Source organism: Anneissia japonica, unplaced genomic scaffold (assembly GCF_011630105.1).
Source record: "Anneissia japonica isolate Jap-2015-1 unplaced genomic scaffold, ASM1163010v1 scaffold7731_len1735946_cov199, whole genome shotgun sequence".
In the NCBI taxonomy this organism is placed as follows: domain Eukaryota; kingdom Metazoa; phylum Echinodermata; class Crinoidea; order Comatulida; family Comatulidae; genus Anneissia; species Anneissia japonica.
This window is the reverse complement of record NW_022758997.1, coordinates 412,838-424,181: the sequence shown is the minus strand read 5'-3', so window position 1 is coordinate 424,181 and position 11,344 is coordinate 412,838. Positions and strand designations below refer to the sequence as shown.

Here is an 11,344-nt window from a genome sequence, read left to right as displayed (position 1 = left end):
ATTTCGTCATTTCCTCCCTTATCTGAAAACGATTGGCCTAGACTACATGATGTTTTTATCATAGAATTATTATATTTAAAAGTTCGATATCATTAACTACGAGTGACTTCATTCTGAGCCTTGCAATATATGCTGAATAAACAGCAGACAAACCAAGCCGATCACCTCTCCAAACTAAATTAAAATGTGAAAGAGCAGACATGGTTGGTGGTTTCGTAAGGTAGGGGAAAACCGTCTCTCGAGTGTGTAGTGTTACACGAAAACACATTTTGAATGCAATGTAGGCTTTTGTCTGACAGTTGTTCCATCGCTCTAAGTCAATTGTGTATAGGGATTTAGAATTCTTCTACCACGCATCCAATCACGAGGAAGCCGTGGATTAACCAGTCTTCGAATCTAACATTCTAGTGGTCACGTATGGAAAAGAACCTTGCCGAGGGGTTGGGTTCGATTGAAAGATCAGCCGATCAGCGGCTCTTCAAAGTAATAGTAGGCGAGCATAGGCGGAGTCCGTCGTTAGAAAGTCCTCGTAGAAACTACATCGTTTCAATTTCTAATGTTTTTTTGAAGTGGTCACTTTGCCGTACCTCTGCTAGCAGTCACTCTACTTCATGATATCTTAGGCCACAGACACGGATTGACGAAATTAAGCGCGAAAGCCAGTTAACTATCTTTCATTGCACACAACCAAACTCATTTTTTGCCTTTTCCTTTTTCCTGGACTTCAACTTCCAAACATGAGGAGTTCTCTTTGTGAGGTGAGTTTACGTTATGTTTGTTTAATTACGATCGAGTAATGATGGGGCACCACTATAGTTACGATGGGGACGGAACTTTACATCTGGAAATTCCTTTAATGCGTGAAACAATCGTCCATTGGATTTTACTTAAATTGGTTTTCAGTTCATCAAGCAGATTTAGAGTAACAACGATCCGAATTAAGCATCTATCTGTAGTTCTGTTGCAGGCCTAAATGTTTGTTTTTATTACTTTGTTTATATTCACTTATAAATTAATAACCCGTGAACTAGGGCTCTCTAAGTCAACTGGAATTACCCTTTTTCTCAACATATTCCCGACAAAATATGTTAGATTGAGTCGGCGTTTGTGAGGCCTATTTACTTAGGTGAATTTATTCCATTCTCCGTTTTTGTTAGCGTGTGCCAATATCAATGTGTACTTAGGCTTATATGATTGAATTCATTTAGTTCAGGAACAAGTATACGCATGGAATATAACGTACCGTACCGTATAGAAATCATTTTCCTTCTCGTATAGTTCTCCTTCTTTAACCGCGTAAGTTTAGGCCTACCTCACCAATACGGATAATAACTGGTTCTCGGCCTAAATTAATACCGTATACTTAGCACAGTACAGTAAATAAACAAAAATGGCCTATAGTTGTTCTGTACGCCTAAACATTTATTTGTGTGTAATAGGCCTATTTCGATTATAATCCATGAAGGAACAAAGAATTAAACTAAAGTAAAATAGAAAATATTAATACAAATTAAAACTGTGTTGGAATATTACATAAATATATATAATATATAAAGGGTTACTTTTAGGACTGCAGTTCAAGTCGCACCAGAATCCAGCATATACCAACTCGATGTCGATTATTCAGAAAATATCACATGGATTAGAAATGAAATTCATGCAGTATAACGTATATGTCTGTTTACAACATTTTACGAGTTACAAATGACTACATCCATGTTCATTACAACAGTTGTATTATCAATGTACGCATTTAAGTGCAAATGTTGTTCCTGTTGGTCCTTTAAAATATAAAATAACTAAATAAATTAAGGTCTAATGTCTATGGTAAAAACTCAAAAATTCTTCAACAACCTATTAATTTCGGATTAAACCATAGGTCCATGATTAAACGAATCGAATAGCTTATAACTTCAATGAGAAGCTGTATAGGTTTTATACTTCGAAAATTGTTATATTCAGACAATTTAAAAATCTATGTAAATAATGTTAAAACGATAATATTTGTCTGTTAATTGGTGAGAGACATATTTCCTCCTGTAAAATGCTTGAAGATTTTCACATGGTTTGTAGATACAGAACCACAATTTTATAACAAAGTAATATATTTAGCCTAAATTATTGGTTCGTAAAATTAAACATTTCCTATTCTAATTCTAATATCTTACTATAATATATAAAAAAAAGGTTTATAAGCCATAAAAAATAAATTTAATTTTATATCTTTTATATTTATTAGCATAATATCATCAGCAATCGTAAATTAAATATTTGTAATCACTGAATTATTTATATTATTTTATTATCAAATAGTACCGTATAATTTGTTGTATTATTGCAATGGATCAACCTCTCATAAAACACTAATAAGTTTATAATGTAATAAGTAAATTTATTGGGTTCTGGTACACGAAACTCCAATGTTGGTGTATTCATACAACAAAATAAAATATAAATAATAAGAAAAAAACCAAATAATACATCTAATATACTTTGCAATAATGTGAGCATACTGCCTAATATATGTACGTAACGCCATAAGATATATCATTACAAAAAATTGAATGACCAATTTTAACACAATTTAAAATAATCAAAATATAAAATCTTACAAAATTCGTTTCACAAATCCTCCTTGAAATTCAGACAAAAAATGAAGGTAAATAAACATCAATGATGCGGAATTAAATTGAAAAGGGTCTTACTTCACGGTGTCATATTTTTAATAAGAAGAAACTTAGGCGTACATTAAGAACCAGTGCTGTTCCCGCACGTACAAAAGCTAGTGAAAAGAATTTGAATTCTCAATGGAGCTCCAGTGGCCCAGTTGATTATAAGATGTTTACCTATAGCATGATACACGGGTTCGAATCTCGTTAGAGGCGATTTATTGTGTGTGACTTTATGACACTGATAAAATATATTATATATTTGTTCATTATAAAAACGTAAATGGATTTTAAATTAGTTGAACATAAAAATTCACATTAGAATGGTAATACATTTGAATTTTAAATAATATTTTGAAACACTAACAGGCCATAAAGAGGATTACAATATCAACCAACTAAGAAATTCTACAGTGAAAACAGAAAAACAAGTTTTAAAGAAGATAAATACATTGGCAAAATGCTTATATACTGTAATGTATAATAATTGGTTGTTGTTTAGTGCTATTCTTAATCCGGCTGTAATATTAAGATGGCTTAATATCACTTTTTTTTTTCCAAAAAATTTGTTTTTATACAATTAAACAAATATTTTTGGGGCATATACAACCTGTCATTATTGTCAGTGTTTTACTGCTTTGTAATATCAACTCCATTTATGCTTATAATGAAATAATAATAATAATAATAATAATAATAATAATAATAATAATAATAGGCCAAATAATAATAATAGGCCAAATAATAATAATATAATACTTGTAAATACATTTTCACAATAATGCCTATAAGAATATAATATGTACAGTAATCAGTTTCTATAGGCTTAAGTTATATTATGCATATACACCTATTTTACAAAATTTATAAAAACTAAAGATATAACAACCATTGAAACTATATATAAACACAGCTACAAGGATACAGGTATGATGTACGGTATAAACCGGTGGGCCTAAAATAATAACTTGTTTTCCATTTGAAGGTACCGTACAGTACATCATGCAGCGGTGGCGCCGACAAGGGGTCCGACATGTCTGACTGAGAGCTCCGAGCCAAGGGGTCTGACGAAGCCTCAGTTGACGGCTCGGAGTAAAAACTCCCTTGTAAGGTTCACGGGGTGAGTTTTTATGGCTCAGTGTGGTCCAAAATGTGCTTTTAGACCACAATATTTGGATTGGCAGTCAAAATAACGTTATTTGGATAGGCAAATTTATTATTTTTAAAATTTTTGATCCTACGACCTAGTCGTGCGTCGGACGAAAAGGAGGTCCAGGCCTGTCCAACGGGGAGGGGAAATGTCCCCTCCCCCCCCCCACTGCGCCACCACTGAGTACATGTAGACCTAAATTTGGTTGGATTTTTATATTCTTTATGTATTGAAATGAAATCAATCTAATTATGAATAATATTTATATTATTACTTTTATTAATAATAGAGTATTGATAATAATAATTAGGATGATTGCTATTATTATTAATGATAGATATTTTAAAAATCCGATTTATATTCAATCTGTTATTAGTTGGCTGTAGGCCTTCACGACTTCACTCAATTCCATATATATTTGGCAACAACAAACCGTAGTCTACAGATGAATTTAATAACAACATAATGAATTAAACAAGTAAACCGCTGTACGTTGAGCTGCTTGGTCTAAGTGTTGTTAACTGGAACCAGAGTGGTGTGTCATGACAACAACATGTAGGTTAATGAGATGTAAAATAGAACAATAATCAAGATTAAAGGTTTTTTATATTCAATGACATAAAAAAATAATGAGCAAGCATGTCTAATTTAAACAAATATACTTTAATGGGTCCTTAAAAGTACATTTATGATATTACATTATTTTATTCATTGTTGAAATTTGCATGTGAAAAATCTTTCGTTAAAGGGTAAACAGTTATAATATAGTATTAGGCCAATACCAGGGAATACTGTAGAGAATGACCATATATGCACCACTGGGTGCTTCTATAAATATATAACCTATATAACATAATAAAGAATGACTATAACATACCGTAGTACAGTATTTATTTATTTATTAAGGTATAACACAAAACAAAACAACAGCCAAAGGCTGAAAAGGTTTGTTTACAATCAACAAATAAAGACAACACAGGAAAACAGGTCAGGTGGAAAGATACATATCGAAATATCAAAACATTCAAATAATTACATTAGAAAAGTTAAAAATTAATATCATATTACAAAAAATATATATAAAAATATACACCATATTATTATAATTAAATTTCAAAAACGTCAATTAATTCAAAATTAAAAATACATATCGAAATATCAAAATTTAAAAATTAATTTCATATTACAAAATATATATATAAATATATACACCAAATTACTATAATTAAATTTTTTTTAAAAACGTCAATTAATTCAAAATTTAAAATACATTATTATGATACAGGATTAAAATCAACCCAAACAGCATCCGCTGAACAAAGAAATTAAACTTAATTATTTGCATTGATCAAATTAACAATAGTAGGTATGGCAGACCTATATCTTTCAGTTTTGCATCTGGGGACATCAAGAGTACTATCGTTGGCTATCAACATGAGTACCGCTAGAGAATTATTTCTTTACAGTCGTACCTCCATAGTAGACCTAGCATCAGTATGGTAACCCTTAAAATGACAAATATAACATAGGTGCTTTATGCTGTAGGATGTCAGTGACAATGATGCCATTATTCAACTTCAACTTAAACATGGGTGCCACAGGGCGTCAATTGTTATGTAATTTATTGATAATACAATAATAAAATATCCATTTTAAATATCCATTTTATTCATAATATTTCCATAAGTTGTTCCTCTATTCGTAATACAGTATTATATTATTGTTATAGTGTATCAGATATTTGATATGTAAAGTTGGTTCTCTCGTCTCCAAAGAAGTAATAATAATAATAATAATAATGTAATAATAATAATAATAATAATAATAACAATAATAATAATAATAATAATAAAAATAATAATAATAATAATAATAGTAATAATAAGATTTATTTGAACATACACTTTTATAACAGTGGCACAGGTTAAGTTACGATGCTTTCAAAATAAACAACAAAAATCCAAAGTAACAATGAAATTGAATAAATAGAAGATATTAACTAATTCACACATTAGATTATTCTGTTAACTTCATTAATATTGGATTTTATTTTTTCTACTCGTAAAACATTTAACTTTCTTACAAATTCATGACCACCAATTTGAAATGCTAACAATGGGATAGTTATAAAGGGTGGTGGTGATAGGAGTGAGGAGTTTGGTCCCGGTCGATGTGTGTGTTGTTCTTCAAAATATTGTACTCTTTCTTTTTAGGAATAAGATTGACAATTTGATAAAAATTTCTGGACTTTCGAAACCGTACCTAATTTTTTTCGCAACGTCATGTAAATATTCTGAGATCATTACGGGAAATGATTATGACAACTATTTTTTTAAGTTGCCATCGACAGTTAGATGGGTGACTGATAGCCATGAAATGTGTTGTGGTTTGATGAGATAAGACAGATTTCAAATTAGCCACTGATATTGACGCTGAAGTGTACCCTACGAAAGAACCTTATAAAGAATTAAGTTGTCCATTACGTCATAGTCATCCTTTTTTTGTTAATTGGTATAACTAACCAATATTTTAGAATCGGACTACCAAAAGATGTTATACAAAAATCATTTAGCCTAATATTACGGTATTTTTTATCTGTTATAATATGTATTACAATATGCTGAAATGCCTTTAAATCTTATTTCACAATTAGGTATTTGAACATGTTGACGCAACCAAAGTAATGCGTTTCTCTGCGTTGCGTTGGGTTTGCGCGAACGCACCTAAATTGCATTAAAGTTTAAGAAAGTCATTTAATTAACCTAGCTGTGTTTTCGTTTTCTTCTTCGTGTGAGCGATCCAGTTACGATCCAGTCATCGCCCTCGTTAGTGAAAATTGGTATTAATATTTTCGTGCAATATTTTAAAGCTTAACTTAATGGAGTTTTATCCGGGTTGTCTGTCCCTTTTATGTCCCTTTTAATGAAACTTTATAATACATAGTTTATTTATGACTTCTTTCTGTTAGGCCTACGTCTAACATGTTTTAGTTTATTCCTAGGGTGTGTAACTAATTTAGATTGATAGGTGGACATATGTAGAGCTTAGAAGTTAATTTGTATATTCCTGAAGTAACAATAACATGATTTTACTATAAGTTACCGCTTCGGTGTGATTCAGTTTTGTCGGCAACGTGATTTATTTCACGTTTGCTTCAAATTGGAGCTAAAAATATACAAAACTCGTCATGTCCTTGCAACTCAATTTCGGCTAAACAGACCTAAACTTAGACTTTTTTCGTTCATTAGACACGAAGACGGGTTACCTGTCAATCATACACTGTACCGTGAGTCTTCATTTTTTTAATCTTTAACAACGTTTTTTAATTTAATAGCGACAGTCAAACACCTTCAGAGTGACGCTAAACTAGGAACACTGTCTCGCGTCAACAGTTGCGCGTCAACAGTTCACCAGCGCAGCTTATCAATTTTCATTTACAGTAATATCAGACGCGGAACTCTTGAATGATCTGAACTCTTCATTCCAACCTTGTCATCATATTGATGAAGCTTAACAAAACTTGAGTAAATTACTGTTTTTCTAAAATCAGATTATATAATTCGATTGCGTGCCTCTAGACGGCCACACGAATTAAACAATTATAGCTGAAACATAAGTAAACCGAAAACGATTGTGCGGTTTAGCGTTTGAAACATCCACTGACGAATCAGATCACAGAAAAGTTTGCTAATTTGCATATTGAAGTTTTTACAATATTTTCACTTAGACCATCCTACCTACGCTCTGACCCCCTGGGAGAAGATATAGGACACGATAATGTACCATGTGACTTGATTTTAATGCGTCGTTACATAAATAATGAGTCACTGTACTTGTAAATAGCTGTTGTAGACTATGAAATGATTTGTTAGAAATGTGTTTGTGGAAAGTAGCTGAACTTATGAAATTCTGGTTCAGGTTGAAATTGTATGTAGTACATCAGCGGAAATCAATTATATTTATTCGATGACAAATCCTCACAAAAATAGGTAAACGTAGCCATACCTTGGTAGACATTTTCCACCTGTGCAGTTTTAAGACTACAAATTAATTATTATCATCATGTGGATTCGAACTATTATTACAAACGGCATAATTATAGACTTCAATTATATGATATTATTATTTATTATCAGGGCATAAACTATACTATATGCTTGTCCTTGACATCTTCAAACTGTGCCGGATAGCATTGTCTTCGGTTGAAACAATACAAACATTTTTTTATCCCCAAGTTCCGGGCCTGGTAATCATTGAGCAATCCAAGGAGAAGACATCTTGGTAGAATTATGTTGCACTGATAACTCTATCACCATGATCAGAGTATTATTCAGTCATAAGATTATCTAGTCGCTTACAATAGAATGTCGCATCCAAACTGTAAGGCATGATCAGCAATGGATTAGAACGAATCTGCCTCTCTTTCTCGTCACTTCCTCCAGCGCTTCCTTGCTTCTGGCAACTTTTAATTACATTTTTTTGTTGCCACTTCAAGCATTTCATCATTTCTTTGCACATCATCTGCCGCTTAAAAAAAAAAAAAAAAAAAAAAAAAAACTAAATTGGGATTTACAAAGTATTCTACATAATTATCTCCAACAAATCAATCAAAAGAAATGTGAAAACATGTTTGAAAAAAACACGCTGTGTATAATGCTGTCGGTGTGTTTGTATATTAAAATATATGCGCAAATTGCGTTACCTACACGACGCGAGATAATGCTACGAAACACGGTGCTGGATAAGACCACGCGTAATGCGTCAACCACATGAAATTCTTGTGTTTTACTTTGAAATCGCATACTGTTTAAATATAATATCCTGGACAAAGTAAGATTTATCATGCACATACTGATTATGGATATATGTGTGGCATTGATTAGATTATGCCTTGGATTTGCGTTGATAAACGAATTTCCAGGGCAGTTAGTGATATATAATTATGAAAAACGTCAAAATTGATAAATAAGATGTACAAGATTACATTTAAAAGAAGAGAATTGTTTTCAGACAAACAACATTCCGCCCGCATTTTATCTAAAGCGTTGGTTAATCAATTGAAATACAGCATATTTAGGAAATTATCTAGAGTGTTTGAAATTATAAATATAAGACAAATATAATGAAAAACGATTAGGCGGTGAAACACATACCGTACACTACCTCAAGTTGAGAAAAAAAAAGAGTATATAGGCCTAAAGAAAAAGAATGAAAACAAATAAATGAAATTTTAAACTTCTGAAACTAAACGTGTCCATTAGGTTTTTAATGTTATAGACATCGCATGTACAGTGAAGTTGTCTATACATCAATACCTCCAGCCTAACCCTAACCCTAACCCTCGAGAGTAAAGAAGTTTGTATACATTGTGTATAATAGCCTAATAATTTTAAAAAATAGTAATCGGGAACTGGAGCAATTTACGCGACTTCTTATATTAGTCTCTATATAAATATAAAAAGCTTGAATTAAAAAAATATTTAACAAAGAGCTAGTAAATTAGACCTTCTTATATTAGGCGCTATATAAATATATTAAGCTTGAATTTAAAAAATATTTAACAAACCTCTATTAAATTAGGCTTGGCTTCTTCTGAGCTGACGTAAAATCAAATTTCTGAAAAAAAAAACACTTTAAAAAGTTTAATCCTATAACAAATTTTAAAACATTGGTAATAAAGTTCATATTTAATTTTAACTGAAATTATATAATTCATTCATGATTTCAATTCAGACCCTATATCAGCTTCATATTTTTTAACAAGCCTATATTGTTAATATTTTGAGAATTTTTCTGCTGTAGCAAAATGTATTCTCACTAAAAGATTATTTAGAGGTATGGGACTAGGCCTACTCTCGTAATCTACGAAGTTCATTAACTGCGGATAAATCGCTAATCTTCCAGTTAATTATCTGTTACGTTCCTGTTGCTGTAATCTGGCAGATGGAACAGGTCTTATTGGATTTTTACTTATCATAATCACACAATTTGGCGTTGTTGAATCGATTCTCATTGTGCTCATCATTTGAAAACTACACTAAGAAGGAGTGTATTACAAAGCACGTCAATTGATCTTACTACCGTCTTTCTTCAGGCTAGAATCGTTTAAAACAAACAATTCTTCTCAAAGAATAGAGAAAGCCTCTGCGTTAAACCATGATTAAATAAACCACTTGACTAATAATGTCGGAGGGGAGTGAAGTAATTCATAGAACATCCATTAAACAAACAATGATGACCGGGAAAACTGAAGTGGTAGGCCTACATTCAGCTTTCACTTGAGTGTTTTTACACGGGTGTATATACGTTACGTACGCGCACGAGTACACTGTATACTTGTGTAGACGTGTTTATGTAATCGTCACATTGTGTATTCTTAACGTAGCGTACATACATATACACGAGGCCTGGGTCCTCTACTACATCTAGTATCGTGTATTATACTCGTTCATTTTTCTGCACACGTCTAAAATTATGGGAGGTTATGTCTTAGGGCACACGTAACTGGGTGTCTGATTTTATTGACTTTTTGCCACAATTGGCTTTGCTGTTTCTTAGAAATTTGTCTCACTATAAACTTTCTAATTATTAATATTTTTCGGTTGCTTAACTAAGCGTTGGATGGCTTCCATGCATCATCTGCACTGTCTACGTTGTTTGCATCATTTTTTTTTGTTTATTATTAATCTTGCTTGAACCTAAATTTAAAGTTCATTTATTTTGTGACGCAATCTTTATAGTGTATTCCTAATTTGTCGAGCTATGGCAACGAGAGTTACGCCATGGTGTATAATCATTTGTAAAAGAGGGAGGCGAAAGAAATCAAAGCGATTTGATTGATAGTGTGATTAAAGAAATATACATTTGTCGACATATGGATTAAATTAAAGAGTAAGATTATCGGAGTTAATCTACTGAAACATTAAGACCAATCCGTAATAATGATTAAAAGATAAGATATTAGTTAAAAACAGCCAGTCCGAACCAAATTACCATTATGTTTAATAGGCGCGTTCCTGCGTTTTCTAATCTCTTTCTCCGTGTAGGTGTTTTTAAAACAATCTTTGAATATAATTGAAGACTATTACTTAGTACAAATATTTGTCGGTCAACCGAGAGAACTATTAATCGTTTATCCAATAACATCAATGTGTTAGAACTTAACTCATGAACGAATTACGTACTTGTAAGTAACTGTAAAATCCTTGCAACCTGTTCGGCGCTTAAGGCGATATTTATTATGGCATAAAACATCTCCTTGGGCCTGGCATGTAAACACCGTAGCGTAAACACAAGCGTAACACAACCAATAGTCGGAAGTCTTTTCTTATAAACCCACTCTTACAATTAATTTTAAACTGTAATTTTGGTAGCAATGCAATGCGAATATTGTATTAAATTAAATCTTAAGGCCATGGCCAAAACCTTATTTTTATGTTATATACTATAGCCATAATAGGTTAGGAATATATATATATATATATATATATATATATATATATATATATATATTTATATCAAATGT

General features: G+C 31.6%; 1 protein-coding gene and 1 long non-coding RNA gene across 2 annotated transcripts in view; one reads left to right on the top strand and one right to left on the bottom strand.

The window, feature by feature from the left end:
• Positions 1-389: 389 nt before the first annotated feature.
• Positions 390-11,344, top strand: part of LOC117125530 (transcription factor Sp8-like) — a 22,477-nt gene continuing 11,522 nt past the window's right edge. Inside the window, exon 1 of the mRNA XM_033272043.1 lies at positions 390-758. Within this exon, the coding sequence (XP_033127934.1) occupies positions 738-758 (21 nt within the window). The 5' untranslated portion in view covers positions 390-737. The remainder of the gene's footprint in view (positions 759-11,344) is intronic.
• Positions 5,944-11,344, bottom strand: part of LOC117125531 — an 8,383-nt gene continuing 2,982 nt past the window's right edge. Inside the window, exons 2-3 of the long non-coding RNA XR_004448139.1 lie at positions 9,386-9,435; positions 5,944-8,346 (exon numbers count right to left, since the gene is read on the bottom strand). This is a non-coding gene — a long non-coding RNA (uncharacterized LOC117125531). The remainder of the gene's footprint in view (positions 8,347-9,385; positions 9,436-11,344) is intronic.